Below are 16,215 nucleotides of genomic sequence, written 5' to 3' on the forward strand. Positions count from 1 at the left end.
TCTCCATTTTACACTCAAAGAAAGCTGAGGCTGCAAGTTCTAATTAACTGGCCCAAGGTCACAGAGCCATTAGCTGGCCAAAACACGTCCACATCTGCTTATTTTCACAACGCAGGGGCTTAAACCACCACTCTGTTCTATTTGTATAAATTCTATTTTTTTATATTATTACAGATTAAATTCGCTTCATAATTTGCACAGTTGGTATAATGTAGCTTTCAGTGTCACTGTGCAAGAACCATCAGGTCTGAGACTGTAGGAGGACGTCAATGGGGTCAGGAACTAAAAACCAGTCTGCAGTTGCAAGCACCATCCACTAGAGGGAGGTGGACGCTGCGCCCGGTCTCTCTTCCTCCCTCGTCTCTCTGGTCAGCCTGGGAAAAGAGCCCGCCTCTTGACCCATAAGGCCCTGGGCCGGAAGCTCCACTCTCTCTTCCTGTTCTCCATCATGGCGGTGAGTAGTGGAGGTTTGGGTTTGGTTCACCCTCATCCGTCTCCATCCGTGGCGGGTTGAGCCCCCGGGCCCTATGTCACCCGTGAACCGAGGAGGACGGAGCCCCCAGAGCTGCTCAAGCCGAAACTGGCCGGGCCGTGCGGGCTGAAGGCGCGGGGCTGGACCCTGTCATCTCCTAGGAGCTGGCTCTGGGAAGTTGCTCCGAGAGTTCAGGGCACGGCCCGGGCCGCAGTGCGTGCAGCTGGAGCGAGGGGAGGGTCTTAGGACATGGGGTCCAGGCTCTTACCCAGCCCCGGGGACTTGAGACTTGTCAGGTGCTGGGGAACTTCGGCCGGTTGCTCTGCTGAGAAAAGCGACAGCCTTCGGCCCCAGCCCGCGGACAACTTGGGAGCGTGGTGGGGACGTCGCAAACCACGTGTTTCCTGTTTCCTCTGAATTTAAAATCGGCTTTCGTCCCTTTCTTTTTCGGCCTTACATGGGGGGTGCTCACCCAGCGCTTTGAGCCCCTTGGGGTTCGTCCTCAGTGCTCACCCGTGCGGTGCGGTGCGTGCGAGTCAGTCGTGGTCCCCAGCGGGCTTCCTTCCTGTCTCCCCGGCAAACACAGCGAACCCCTTTAAATCCTTGGGGCTTTATCTAGGGTTTGGGATGAGCAGAAAAAAAAATAGGGCGCGCAGGTGGGAAGTAGTAAAAACCGAGGTCTCGGCTGTGCCCGGGTTGTGAGTGTGTTGACTGCGGTGCTACCCTGTTGGCAGCAGGATCAAGGCGAAAAGGAGAACCCCATGCGGGAACTTCGCATCCGCAAGCTCTGCCTCAACATCTGTGTTGGGGAGAGTGGAGACAGACTGACCCGGGCTGCCAAGGTGTTGGAACAGCTTACAGGCCAGACTCCAGTGTTTTCTAAAGGTGAGTAGTGGCGGACATGGAGGGGGCTGGGGGGTTATTAATAATACTCACCTCTTGTCAGGCCTCTGTAGGATGTTGCCTTTGACATCTTTTAAATTAAGTGTTAATGAACTACTGAAAGAAGCATCCTCCCTGTGGAGGTTAGTTGTGGTGGTGGCATACTACGTTTCTGTGAGCAAATCTCCAGCTCACACTGACCCAAGTAAAGATTTTTCAAGTAAGTAGGATATGAGCAGGGTCCTACTCTACCTGGAATCCTCCTTATTTGGAAAAGAGTAGGATCATAGGAAGGGACATTAGACCTGATTAGCAGGTAAGAACGGGGCTGTATACTGAGACTGCCTGAATTCTGATTCTGGCTTTCGCCTCTTCTTAATGTGAGTTCGGCTGATTAGGCCTCCCTGAGCTTATTTGCATAAAGGAGATTATGGTAGTTGCTTTTTCATCAAAGTCAAAGAATAAAATGAATTAGTGTATGCTCTATTGCTTGAGGATAGTGGAATTTGTTGAATCCTTGGGTTCAGATCCTGTTTCTTATTACCAGCTGTGATCTTGGGCCAAGTTGATAACTTCTCAGAACCTCATTGGTAAACTGAGGATAAGGATGCAATAAGCTTTTAGCAAATATTGGCTGTTATCAATAGTGTTTTGTTTTCTTAAGAACATAAGAAATGTTCTTAAGAAACATGGGGTAATGGCTCAGTGGCAAAGCACTTGCCTAGCACATGAGAGGCATTGGGTTTAATCCTTAGCACCACATAAAAATAAATAAAGGGATTGTGTCTATGACTACAAAATTTTAAAAGAACACAATGATTGTCATAGTATTAGTGCCTCTTTGACCTATTGTGGTTATGAACTTGACCTTTTGGAGACTTGATAGTATGGATTTGCATTTTTAATTGTTGAGGTATGACTGGATTACTTTGAAGTTGGAAAATTCATTTTTTTGTGTTATAGATGAAGTTGATAAAACACCAGCACTTAGAATGTGGATGGATATTTAGTGCCTCTTTTGGCTATGGAGATCTTCTGGGGAAGAGATGAGTGCAGTATGACAATACCTAACTCCTTGTTACCCCTACCTGCAGCTAGATACACTGTCAGATCTTTTGGCATCAGGAGAAATGAAAAGATTGCTGTTCACTGTACAGTTCGTGGGGCCAAGGCAGAAGAAATCCTGGAGAAAGGTCTAAAGGTGAGGCTAGTCCCCTCACAGGACACTATCGATTAGCACCTACTTAACAACATGTAGGTAATTATAGTGGTCTTAGTTAGGATTTAATGTGCTATTATTTTTAATGTGCTATATGCCCTGCACAAGGCATATATTTTAGTTTCTAAAGTACTTTTTCTATATTTAGCAGGATTAAACTGTTTTCTTTGATGGTTGAAAAGATGGAGGGGCAGTGGATTAGCTCAGTGGCAGAGCGCTTGCCTGGCACATGCAAGGACCTGAGTTTGGTCCTCGGTCCTGAAAAAGTGAAGGGAAAAAAATTAGATACTTGAGAGTCTAGGAGTCATTTTGATGCCTCTGCTCTTTGGAAGTTGGGTAGTTTCTATGAAACCATAGGTAGGATATGTGATTTGGTGTGGGGAAATCCAGATTGTGTTCCCTGCAAAGTTAAATTGAATTGTAGTTCTGTTTTGGGGTGCCAAGTATTACAGGTTGAACTAGTTATTTGGGGGTAGTTAAAAATAACAAGTAATGAATTTGCTGCATTTTTCTCCTCAGGTGCGGGAGTATGAATTACGGAAAAATAACTTCTCAGATACTGGCAATTTTGGTTTTGGGATCCAGGAACACATCGATCTAGGCATCAAATATGATCCAAGCATTGGTATCTACGGTCTGGACTTCTATGTGGTAATGAATAGACCTTTTTCCCACTCCTGGTGTGTGAGGAGTGGGGAATTGGCTACTCCTTTTTTTTTGTGCTAGCTTGATGTTCAGATGTTGGGTTGAAGCTTTGAGTATTGTCTGCTTTCTGTTTTCCCCCTTGGGGAAGATGAGTCTCATTTGTGGCAACTGTAGAGGTACAGCACAGGACAGACAGACAAGGTCCTTGCTATTGTGAAGCTTTCAGTCTGAGATCAAGTGCCAACATGGCTTAAAAGGGGAATACAGGGAATTTATTACAACCAGTGAATTTCCAGTGAATTGGAAATTTTCTGAGAGGTACTGGTGTGCTGCATTTGACCTGGGAGTTGGATGCACTTAGGCTACTCTTTCCCAGCTCCTTCCCATGGACCCTGGGGAGATTTGGCTTCCACCCGGATAACTTAGAACCAGGTTTGGGTGATGCAACTGTAATGCTTGGGGATTTTAATGTAAAAGTGACTATTTGTGTTACTGCAGTGTTTTTGGTTCAATCATAATACCCAGAAGCAGCAGGCTTGACAAATATGGAACCTGAATTAGGTAGAGACACCTTTACCAAATAACACAAAAGTAATGAAAATTGGGTATTTGTGGAAAGTTTGGGGCAGCAAACCTTTTTTTTTTTTTTTTTTAAGAGAGAATTTTTTAATATTTATTTTTTAGTTTTTGGCGGACACAACATCTTTGTTTGTATATGGTGCTGAGCATTGAACCCGGGCCGCATGCAAGCCAGGCGAGCGCACTACCGCTTGAGCCACATCCCCAGCCCGCAAACCTTTTATTTAACTTGCTTTTTTAAAAGAAAATTGCTTTGGAGATTAGGGAACAGTAGTAGAGAATCTTCAGCACCACCGGAAGTTGGGTAGGGAAGGAGGGATGTGTTAAATTCCAGCCTGTGCAGCAAGCCTATCTTATAGCATTAGGTTGTTTGGGATGCCAGTGACTGTTCTGTCAGACACTGAGATCATCCTGGGTCTTGCTCCAGAAACCCAGATTTGCCAGGTGACTTGATCAGTCTCCAATGTGTGAGTCTTGTCTGTCTGCTCTTGACTCTGAGCTGGCTAGGTGACTGTTGGTTATTCCTGGGACAGGTGCTGGGTAGGCCAGGTTTCAGCATCGCAGACAAGAAGCGCAGGACAGGCTGCATTGGGGCCAAACACAGAATCAGCAAAGAGGAGGCCATGCGCTGGTTCCAGCAGAAGGTAAAGCTGATGGATCTCTAGTGAAGTGGTGGTGGATGGAGTTGGGATTTGGGGGTGCAAAATATGGTACTATTTGGTGGGTAGCTTCTTTAAGGAGAGAGTATTTGGGCAGCTTGGCAAATGTGGGTTTCTGGGGTTGGTGATTTAAAAGAACCCCCAGACTGAATATGGGTAGCTGGAAGGGGAGGAATATGGCTTTAAAAGGAACCCCCTTTTTTCAGGTATAGTGTAGTGAGCACAGTATAGCAATTGTTAGTTGGCTTCCCATTTAATCCAGAAACATGGGATTCAGAAGTTCATGTATTAGTTTTGAATTCTTTGATGTTAGCCTTTGCTGCAATCATTGCTGTTGCCTCCTTTTCTGAAAAAAAAATAAAAATCTCTTCTCTTTCAGTATGATGGGATCATCCTTCCTGGCAAATAAATTCCCGTTTCTATCCAAAAGGCCAATAAAACATTTTCAGTGAAATGTACATTACTGTTGTGTGTTCTGTGAAAGGAGTCTGGCCATATTCAAGTCCCTGGATCTCAAGCCACTTAAAGCTTCGATGGGAATAGCTGGTAAAAACCCTGTTCTCCGTTTGGATGCCAGTGTTTCTTGGCAGATCCAAGTCCAAGTGTTGTCTGTGCTTACCACACCCTTCTAGGTGATGCTGTGGTGTAATAGTCCATGTAAACTGGTTTTAAAAAGAGGGCATGGTTGGGGCTGGGGTTGGATTTAGGGTCTTGATTAAAGGTAGGGTGCAATTCTCCCCTGTTCTTGGGAGCTCCCTTGTGTTCAGGGATTTGGTGTGTATGGAATGGATCACAGGCTTTGGTTTGAGCTCGAGATTAAATGTTGGCTTAACTTCAGACTTGGTTGCCTTTAAAATGAGAATCTGTTTCTTGAAAAGCAGAGTAAGTAGATAAGAACAGTTTAGATTCGATTCCCAGCCTTTTATTACCTTCGGTTAGGAATCTTCCTCAGTTCTTATCAGTATCATGGAGGAAATAATAACAATATTCTTTTTTTTCCCCCCTTAATAACGATATTCTTTAAAGGGTTAGTTTCATACTGAAAGAATGCTTAAGACTAGTAATATGTTAATTTGGGGGGGGTCTGCTGGGGATTTAACCCAGGAGGGCTTAACCACTGAGCCACATCTCCAGTCCTTTTTGTTTGTTTGTTTTTGAGATGGCCTCACTAAGTTGCTGAGATTGGCTTGGAACTTGTGATCCTCCTGCCTTGGCCTCCCAAGCTGCTGGGATTGCAGACTTGCACCACCGTGCCTCATTTAGTCTTTGTGTTTTGGTAAATGAAAAACATTACTCTTAAAAGCTTACCTTCCCTTAGTGTATAAGTGGAATATTTATTTGTTGCTTATAGTGATTTATCATATGACTTGGAGCAGTAATCAAAAGGTGTCATTTCTCTGGCCATTAGGCTGGATTTGGCTATTGAAATCATCATTCTAGGTTTGGGACTTAAATTTTTAGTACATTCTGATTCTGTTCAATGATTTACTCCTTTTGATTGGTTCAACTTTTTTTCTGATCATGCCTTTGTAGGCGTTTTTAGACCAGTTGGTTAAAAGAAAGACTCATAGAATATGTTACCACATACTTTTTATTTCACTTACACATGCATATTCACTTCTAATATTATAGGGGGAGCCTGCCTGGTTTTATTAACTTCAGAATTAAATAATGGCTACAACTAGAATAAATATTTGTGAACAAACAAGGTGGTGGGTGGGTGGCTGAGTGCAGAGGGAAGTGGGCATGAGTTTTACAGAGGTGGAACACATTCTGATCTCATCAAAAGCATTGCAGAAATAGAAAATGCACAGTCCTGTTGCTACCACCATCCTCTTGCACTAACTGTTTTTAGACTCTATTTTTTATTTTTTGTATTGCTGTTTAATTTTAACAATATAGACCTGTCTGAACTTAATTTGGTCCTGCTGTATGTGTGCTCAGTTGACTGCCCATGTTAAAAATAGGAAACTACCTGGGTTTCTGGCCCAGTGGCAGTAGCACCTTTAGGAGTTAAAGAGATCTAACTGGATTTTAGTCCCGGCTTTAACTAGTAGTGAGATTTTGGGTGAGTCATGAAGCATCTGGGGACAAGAACAAGTGAGGATACATGCCCCTTTTTATGTAGAGCAGCCAGTGGCAGAACATTTGGCCCCTTTTCTGGTTTAGAAGCTTGACCTCCAAACAAGTATCCCATTGGGGTCTAAAGCATTTCTGTTTGGGGTTGAGCTTTTGGCAAGTGGAAAGATAGGATCACTTGGAAGTTGGTAAAACTTCTGGACCCCACCTCAGATTTTGTGAATTAGTCTGCATTTTAGCAAGATCTGCAGGTTGTTTATATGCATGTACTCCAAAGTGTACAAGCACTGCCCATATTCTAATGCCAGAAGAAAGGGGGGATGGAATGATGTCCATAGAGATTTCTTTAATGAGTTTTAGTTTTATGAAGTTCTTGTTTATGGTCCCCCCCCCCCCCGGTTTCTTCAACTGTTAACCTATGAAATTTTTGACATTGTTAGGTAATCCTGTGCCTCAATCTTGAATTGTGATTGTCATTGGAGTAAGATGGTGGGCATCTCATCTATCCCAGTAGTAGGCCCCAAAATGCTGTGCTACTTTGCTGAATCAGTGTTCTAGTTCTGCAGTGAACCTTTAGGGCAGAGTTCTCAAGAGGCTGAGATAATATTGCCCAGCTCCCACCCTGAGACATTTGAAAATTTATAGGCCTGGGATTCTTACCACATTAACTTGGTATGTGCCTGCATGTTGGAGATACCAGAGGTTCTGCCACAAGGATAATCCCATTTAATGAGTATGTAAAGTGCTATGGACATGGATAAAGGGTGGCCACTGATACATAAATATATGATGGGGCTACACATCTGTGCACACTAGGAGCTCCCATTTTGGTTGAGAAACAGCACTTAGCCCATATAACCAGAAAGCAAGGCAGGAGGGAGTCAGTCCAGCTAATGGGGCCAGGTCACAGTACTGCGAGTCCACCATCTGAGGCTCTGCTGCAGAAGCTGGGACACCAATTAGGTAGTCTGTGTAGGATGGCCAAAGGGGAGATTAAAATTTAGGTAAGAGCAATCTAGGAATCTTTATAAGTGATCAAAACTTGGTTGGGTGCCAGGTGCGGTTGGCACAACTGCAATCCCGAGGCTCAGGAACCTGAGGCAGGAGGCTTGTGAGTTCAAAACCAGCCTTAGCAACTCAGCAAGGCCCTATACATTTTAGTGAAACCTGTCTCTAAATTACTGGTACCAAAGTAAATAAATAAATAAAACTTGCACTGGAGCTGTAACTCCGTAGAGTGCTTACCTAGCATGCATGAAGCATAAACCAATTTAAAAAGTGTCAGCCAGATTCGGTGGCACACACCTGTAATCCCAGCAAACTGAGGCAGAATGGTTATAAATTCAAGACCAACCTAGGCAATTTAGGAAGGAAAAAGTCTGGGAATGTAGCTCGGTATTAGAGCATCACTGGGTTAAATCCCCAATACTGCAAAACAAAAGTGTCTCTGGGTGCAAGTTACTGTTGAAAATCAATCTACAAAGATTGTCTTTATGCTAAGTAGTTGTACAGGAATTATCACACAAGATAGTAGGTTGTCATTCCCCAATGGAAAGCAAACAGCTAATGATGGTTTAAAGGCTTTGTGTCCTTTTTTTTTTTTGTGATAGTGTGGATTGACCCTAGGGGCACTTTACCATTGAGCTACATTCCAGCCCTTTAAAAAATGTTTTCATATTATAGTGGTTGTGTAGTAGTCCATTTTAGGAACAGCCTGCATTGAATGTCTGACCTGTCCCAGTAGAAGCTGTCCTATCCCATTGTCTTGTCCCCCTGCCCAATATGTACCTACGTTGTCCTTGCAAGCATCTCAGCAGTGAGTTTTATTATGACTTTTTTTTTTTTTTAGAGAGAGAGAGAATTTCAATATTTATTTTTCAGTTTTTGGCAGACACATCTTTGTTTATATGTGGTGCTGAGGATCGAACCCGGGCCACACGCATGCTAGGTGAGCGCGCTACCGCTTGAGCCACATCTCCAGCCCCTTATTATGACTCTTGCTAGCAGTGATGATCGTGGATGAGTACTGCCACTGGTTGCAGCCTCTCTGGACCTCTAAAGTGGAGCCTGCTGCTTTTGCCTTTTCCCACAGCTTAACCAGTCACTAGTTCTAACCTGTTAAACTCAAAGCAAATGCTGAAGTTCTCTGGGCAACCAGTTGGTGAAGATCACAATGAATAGGATTCCAAAAAGGCCTGAGTCCTAAAGGGTTAAGGCCCATGTGCATTCTAGGTCAGGGCCCAGAAACTACCCACAAATAATTTAAGCTTCCAGCCTCTGGGGACTAAGCTGGTGCCTGGGGGTACACGAACCACTTAAACAGCAGCTTGTTATGGAAAAACCGCAGTGTGTTTGTCAGAGGGGAATCCAGCCTAAGGCACTCAGGGGCACTAGAAGGACTGAACTTGACTCTTTAAGGTGCAGGTGCAGAACAGTTCAGAAACAAGTGCAGATGGTTTATATTTTCACAGATCATTGAACAGAATGAGTTGCAGAGGCTTGGGGATGTAGTTCAGTGGTTAGAGTGCTTGCCTGGCCATGTGGGAGCCCTTGGGATTTCTGCGGAGCACTCACAAAAAGAGTTGAGTTTGTCCCAACTGAGGACCTTTATGTAACTTGATTGTAGGATGTTATGTAATTGTATTTATTGCTATTGCTGTAATTTTATGTGAAATGTCAGTAGTTACCTGGAGCCTGAAGAGAACTTTAAAGGCAAAGGCATTCATGACACCAGTTATTCTGAATGGACTGCTTTAATAACATGATTTTAACCCTTTGAGTATCATGCTGACTGCCTCTGAGGTACAGTTTTTCTCTTATTTGCTTTAAATCTTGGTTTTGTTCAAATGTTACATGGTATATCTTAGTGGTTAAGAGCACAGAATTTGGGATTTAAGCATTTCAAATCCCTTGGAAGAATTTTGAGATGCGGTGCTCAGAATAGAGGTTTGCCTTCTGTGAAGAGCCTCCTAACTGCTAGCTGGCCCCTCTTTCAGCCTAGATTTTTAGGAAAGTAATTGTGTGATGGTAGTTATTCTCAGGATGGTCATCCAGGAAGACTTTTTGACCGGTGGCTGTTGGGATTCTTTCTTGACATTGAGTATATTACCTTGTGTCTTAAATGTAATAAAGAGGAGGGCATGGGGGAATAGTGAAGAAAACAAATTGCCCAATTTAAGAATCAAGCTAAACCACACATCTGCCCCTTGAGACACACCTATCAGCTTTTCCCAAAATTAAGTGGACCAACCTATAACATACTGTTTATCCTTTTAGCCTGAGTTTCTCACATCCCCAGGGAGTACTGGGGGAATCAGAAATGGAGTCAGCCTTGTCAACAATTGCGTCTACAGGGACAAATACCCAAATAGCCCCTGAATTTACAATTAAATGGGAAAAGTTCTTCATTCAGATGGTAAGCTAGGCACAGTGGCACATCCCTTATTAGGAGGAGGCTGAGGCAGGAAAATCATTATTCAAGGCCAGCCTAAACAACCTAGTGAAACCCTGTCTCATTAACAAGAAAGGGCTGGGTTGTAGTTCCATGGTAAAGAACTGGATTTGTTGCCCAGTACTATAAAAAACAAAACTCAAAAGCAGAAATATGGAGGGAAGCATACTTCATAGCAGACATCCTTAACCTTACTCAGTGACAGTCTCACTGTGTTCATGGTATCCAGCTCTTGTGATCAGTATGTTGTCCAGATTGGGCACAGATAGCAACAGTGCCACTGACTACCTGGACAAGTCTCTCTGGGCCATGGGGCTTGTGTAAAATAGGTTCAGGGGCTGGCATTGTAGCTCAGTGGTAGAGTACTTGCCTAGCATGTGTGGGGCACTGGGTTTGATCCTCAGCACCACATAAAAATAAGTAGATATGTCCATCTACAACCAAAAAATACTAAAAAAAAAAAAAAAAATAATAAGGTTTTATTCCATTACTTGAGCTTCCTGGGGAAGAAAGGGTGGAGGGGGGGAGGATTATTCATCTAAAGGTACATTCAGATTCAGGAGATTTTTGCTGGGCTTCTCTTTCCAGAAATCCCTAAAATGAATGAAGAAGTGGGCTTTGGGAATGACAACAACTTAGGTACAAATTGCTGTTTTCAGTGTTAATGATGTGGATGGCCATCTACCTGAGCTGGTGACTTATGCTGGGTTTATAAAATCTGACTACTTCAATAACTGAAAAAAGCGGAAGAAAGCATGCAAGCACACAGAAGTACCTTTTCAAAATCCAGGATGGCTCTCAACCTTGGGGGTCCATTGGAGAGAACGCCGCCTGAATTCTTTATTCTTATATAAGGGGGACACACAAAGGGAAGTTCCATGGAATGTTCTTTCCAAGAAAGGTCAGGGGTAGTATTACAAAGGAACAAGAAGGCAGCCCACTCCATTGGGTACCACTCACTCCCAAAGCTTTGCTCCTCTGTTGAGCAGAGATGGGGATCCACCTGGTTTCCTGTCAGGGAAGCCAGTCTCCACATTTCTATTGCTTAGAGCTAGGGGATGCTCAGCTCCTATGTGGCAGCTCCCGACAAATATGCTTCATTCAGCATTTGAGTGCTTATCTACCTTGAAGCATGTCATTAAGTGGACAAAAATATGCACATATTCTTCCTTTGCTTGCACTTTTTGGGTGGGAGGTTCTATGGGTTGAACCCAAGAGCTCTACCACTGAGCTGTATCCCCTGCCCTTTTCATTTATTTATTTATTTTTATCTTAAGACAGGGTCTCACCAAGTAGCCCAGGCTAACCTTGAACTTGGAATTCTGCCTCAGCCTCCTGATCTGTGAGGAGGAGCTTTCCAGAGAGAGCACTGTTAGAGCAAAGGCCCTGGGGCAGAGGACCATGTAACACAGATCCCATTATGGTAGATAAGAGTGAGCAGGGAAGAGGAGATAAAGTCAGAGAAGTGAGTGAGGCTTTGAAGGCCAGAAAAGAGTGGCCTTGACTATAAGTGGAATGAGTCACTCTTTGGAGAGTTATGAGAAGAGGCATCATGTGAACTGACTTTTGCACTTTAAGTCTATAATTGACTGCTGTGATAAGCAAATATGTGAGGCTAGGGTGGAAGCAGAAAGGCCTATTAGAAATGCGATTCAGGCAATTGTTGGCTCTAATGTGGTGGCAGCATTGGAGGTGATAAGAAATGGTCAAATAGCCAGGTGCAGTGGTACTCGCCTATAATCCCAGTGGTTTAAGAGACTGAAGCAGGAGGATTGCAAGTTCAAGGCCAGCCTCAGCAACTTGGTGAGGTCTAAGTAACTTAGACCTTGTCTCAAAAAATTTTTTTTCAATTTTTTTTTAGTTGTCAATGGACCTTTATTTTTTTTTTATTTATGTATATGTGGTATTGAGGATTGAACCCAGTGCTTCACACATGAAAAGCAAGTACTCTGCCACTGAGCTACAGCCCCAGCTCCCCTGTCTCAAAATTTTTAAAAAAGGGATGGGGTTGTGGCTCAGTGGTAAAGCACCCCAGGATTCAGTCTCCTGTACAAAAGAAAGAAATGGTCAAATAGTAGATGTGTCTTGGAGGTAAAACAGCAATTGGATAGGGATTGAGAGAGAAGCCACAGATGATGAATTTCTGACCTAAGCAACAAGGTTGGAGTTAGCATTAACTAGATGGGAAAGGCTGTGCAGATCCGGGTGTGATGGCACACACCTGTAATCTCAGCGGCTTGGGGGACTGAGGCAGGAGGAGGATCAGGAGTTCAAAGCCAGCCTCAGGAAAAGTGAGGCCCTATGCAATTCAGTGAGACCTGTCTCTAAATGAAGTACAGAATAGGGCTGGGGATGTGGCTCAGTGGTCGAGTGCCCCTGAATTCAATCCCCAGTTCCAAAGCAAACAAGACTATGCAAAGCACATTTTCCTTGGTTTTTGTCTGTTTATGGTTCTGGGGATTGAACCCGAGGGCACTCAACCACTGAGCTTCATCCCCAGTCTTCTGAAAGATTTATTTTGAGAAAGGGTCTCACTAAGTTGCTGAGGCTGGCCTTGAACTTGCCATAATTCTTCCTCAGCCTCCCAAGTAGCTAGGACCACAAATATGTGCCACTGCACATGGCTCTGTGGAGCAGATTTGACAGGAAACTAGGAATTCTGTTTTTCACCCATTCAATTTAAGATGTCTGTTAATCATCTGAGAAAAAGTGAGTAGAAGATGGAGTCTGTGCTGCAGATATGTGTTTGGCGGTCTTCAGCAAAAGATGTTTAGACTGGAGACTGGCAAAATCATAAGGGAGTGAAAATAACAAAAAGAAGGCTGTGGGACTGAAGCTTGGGTTTGGAAAAAGAGAAGACTAAGAAGAAGGGCTGAGTAAAGTAGAAGAGCTGAGGGTGTGTGTGCTGGAAGTAAGGTGTGTGTGAAGGAGGAGGGCAGGAGGAGCTGAGTGCAAACCACTACTGGTTTCATCTCATGGAGGTCATCAGTGACCTTCACTGGAGCAGCGCTGCTAGGACAGTGGGCAGGAAAACCTGAGCAGAGTGGACTTGAGAGAACAGGAGGAGAGTAAGGAGATGGCTAGCGTAGACACCTCCTAGGGGGATCTTTGCTACCGAGGGGAGCACAGGTAAGAGAAAAAACTTTATGGCCAATTGGAAAAATTTAGTAGAGAAACATTGATGTAGGAAGGGAAAACTTGCTTAGCAATAACCTTGAATAGGTCAAAGGGCTTGGCTTCTGGCACACAAATGGAGGGGCTATATTCAGGTAGAAGCACTGCTGGGGTAGTAAGTTGGAGGCTGAGTGTGGGTGTGGAGACAGGTAGGTGGTAGAGATGGCATGAAGATCTGTGGAAGTTCTCTTTTGAATGCCTTCATTTCCCCAGTGAAGTAAAAGAGTAAGCACAAGAGAGGTGTCATCTGGGGGAGCCCTGTGTCAAGTTTGGGGCCACTACCAAGGGGCAGGACCCTCTCATTGAAGCAGTCCTTGGCAGAAAACTGGCTGAGAGGCAAAGGGCTGTGCTTAAGAGCACAGAGCTGGTTATGGTAGCATCTTGATAGCTCCAAAGGAACTAATTTCACCCTTCTGTCAAAAACAATCCTCTTGGCCCTTCCTGTTAGTGTCTCCACCTGCAGGTCTCCTGGGGTACAACTGTTTTGTGCATCGCTTTCTCTCCTCTCTGCCCTTGCTCTCTGGATTCTGCCTGGACTGCCATCCAGTCCTGCTCTTTATCTTTGTTCTACTGAATCAGTGATGTTCAAACTGAAGAGTGCATTAGGAGCTCCTGTAAGGCTTGTAAAAACTAGATTGCTGGGCCCTATTCCCAGAATTTTGGATTCATTAAATCCAGTGTGAAGTCTGGGAATTTGAACTTCTAAAAAGGTTCCCAGGTAATGCTGAGGCTACTAATCCAGGAATAGTGCTTTGAGAGCCACTGAACTAGACCATATACATCTCTCATGAATTCAAGTTCATGAACTCAGAAGGTGTCTATCCCCCATAATGCCTCAGGAGTTAGGGAGAAGGTTTTTGGGTTTTTTTTTAAAGAATTTTAACATTTGTTGTAGAGTGTTTGCCAAACTCATTCATTCAACAAAATTTTATTGTGCACTTGGCAGTGATTTGGGATCTGAGGGACGCAGCAATGGAAGATGCCCCTACCCTCATGAAACTGCAGTTTAGTGGGGGAGAGGATTGAAAAAAACCCCATATGCTTTCCCAGCTTCATTCATTCTACTACTGCTCTTAATATTTTTATTTTATTGCCACATCCAGGTACCTGTGTTATTACCTAATGTTTACTTTACATGGGCTCATTAAATTTATCTTTTTATATTTTATAGTTTCCTAGCTGGTTAGATTCCATTGTATGCTAAGGGCCTTGGGCCTGAGGCTTGCTCTACTCAAGTAATGGTTAGAGGTGCTGAAAGGAACTGTTAACAGCTGTCTGTCCCTGAGCAGCTACCATGTGCAAGGCCATATATTAGTAACTCATTGGATTTTTGCACAACTCCATTTGTACGGTTATCTGGTATAATGTTAGTAGTTGAAGAAACCACAGCATGAGAATGCCAGGCTGCTGTTAAGTGACGTAGGAGGATTTGAATCCACTCTGACTCCGGGGCCAGGCTTTTAGCCACCACTTTTTTTTCCCCCCTTTTTTTGCAGTACTGGGGATTCAATCCAGGGCCTCACACATGCTAGGCCATGTACCACTGGGCTATATCCCCAGCACTTAACTACCACCTTAATACACCAGCACTGCATCAAACCTTCCTCCTCGGCTGGGGATGTGGCTCAAGCGGTAGCGCGCTTGCCTGGCATGCATGCGGCCCGGGTTCGATCCTCAGCACCACATACAAAGATGTTGTGTCCGCTGAAAACTAAAAAATAAATATTAAGAAAAAAAAACTGAAGGATTTAAAAAAAAAAACACAAAAAACCTTCCTCCTAACAGTCAGATCAAAAGAATTGGAATAACTTGCTCACTTTGTGAATCAATGTCGGTTGATACTGTGTCCTTGTGCCTATCTAAAATCATTGGTACAGGCTGGGAATATTGCTCAGTTGGTGAGGTGCTTGGGTTCAATCCCCAGCTCCACACACACACACACACACAAATAAAAAACAAATAAAATAAAAATAATATCATTGGTGCAGCCACTAGTACCCACCCTTCACTTTCAGATACAGCAGTGAGGTTTGCTGAGATTGTTCTCTGAGTACTTGTGTGTGAATGGGCATAGTAGAGGAAATGATGAAATGCTCGTTTGATTTAAATCTCAGTGTTGTAAGTGAACTAGGCAAAGGAGGTTTGGAGGCTGGGGTTGTGGCTCAGCATAGAGCACTCACCTCACACGTGCGAGACCCTGGAGTTCGATCCTCAGCACCACATAAAAATAAATAAGTGAAATAAAGGTATTGTGTCCAACTAAAAAATAAATAGTAAAAAAAGGAGGTTTTGGGGGAAGTCATTTCAGCTATGGCCATAGTGATCACTAGGGTCTGGATGTAAGAAGGATATTAATTGTTTTGGCATGTCTAGAATTGAAAGAAATGTTTGGGACACGTCAGGAAATGTGGCTGAATTGATTAGGTAATTTATGAAAGGCTTTGAGCCTGTTAAGTGGCATAGCAGGGTTTGAATCCACTCTTGACTCCCAGGCCAGGCTCTTAATCACCAGAGCCTAAACCTGTTCTCAAGGGCCAGTGCACTATAATGGGGTGGGCACAGGCTCTAGAGCCTTAAAGATCTGGGATAGAATCCCAGTTCTCGCTGTTAATAACCATGTGATCTTGAAGCTATGTACAGGGAACCTGGAGACTGGGCAGAAGCAGAAGAAGCATGCATTGGAAAGGGGATAGCAGGAAGAGATAGTTGAGCACTGGCTGCTCTTAATTATTGTTTTTTCCAGCAACCTTGAAAGTCCATAGCAAATTTTAACCTATAATTTTTCCAAGACAGTCTAAGAGGCAGCTTTTATGAGAGTCAGCTGCTAATAAGGGTGATAAAGGTGAACAGAAATTTAGAAGCTAAGGCAGGAGGATCATAAGTTCAAAGCCAGTCCCAGCAACTTAGCAAAATCCTGTCTCAAAATAAAAAAAATAAAAAGGGCTGGGGATGTAGTTCAGTGGTAGAGTGCTGTGGGTTCGATCCCTAGTACCTAAATAAATAAGTATGAACAGAAAATGATGTGGTCTAGGGAAAACAGTATCTGAGACAGAAA

The 16,215-nt window shown here is 43.8% G+C and overlaps 1 protein-coding gene across 2 annotated transcripts; it reads left to right on the plus strand.

Moving 5' to 3' along the window:
- The first annotated feature begins 359 nt into the window (after positions 1-359).
- On the plus strand, positions 360-4,914 carry Rpl11 (ribosomal protein L11). Of its 2 annotated transcripts, none has more exons than XM_026403592.2 (6): positions 360-454; positions 1,210-1,357; positions 2,449-2,555; positions 3,093-3,224; positions 4,331-4,441; positions 4,836-4,914. In XM_026403592.2, exons 1-6 carry the CDS (start codon positions 449-451, stop codon positions 4,863-4,865), a joined length of 534 nt encoding a protein of 177 aa, XP_026259377.1. In that variant the 5' UTR covers positions 360-448; the 3' UTR covers positions 4,866-4,914. The 2 variants fall into 2 exon arrangements, with proteins under 2 accessions (XP_026259377.1, XP_077647318.1); XM_077791192.1 differs by having other exon boundaries at positions 410-454; positions 1,207-1,357.
- The last annotated feature ends 11,301 nt before the right edge of the window (positions 4,915-16,215 follow it).

Source organism: Urocitellus parryii, chromosome 11, assembly GCF_045843805.1.
Source record: "Urocitellus parryii isolate mUroPar1 chromosome 11, mUroPar1.hap1, whole genome shotgun sequence".
NCBI classification, from domain to species: Eukaryota; Metazoa; Chordata; class Mammalia; order Rodentia; family Sciuridae; genus Urocitellus; species Urocitellus parryii.

What these genes read in the sequence shown, in the direction of transcription:
- Rpl11 (XM_077791192.1), top strand. An exon ending in TCCTGGAGAAAGGTCTAAAG is followed by an intron (nt 2,556 to 3,092) that starts GTGAGGCTAGTC and finishes TTTTCTCCTCAG; the next exon opens with GTGCGGGAGTATGAATTACG. An exon ending in ACGGTCTGGACTTCTATGTG is followed by an intron (nt 3,225 to 4,330) that starts GTAATGAATAGA and finishes TTCCTGGGACAG; the next exon opens with GTGCTGGGTAGGCCAGGTTT.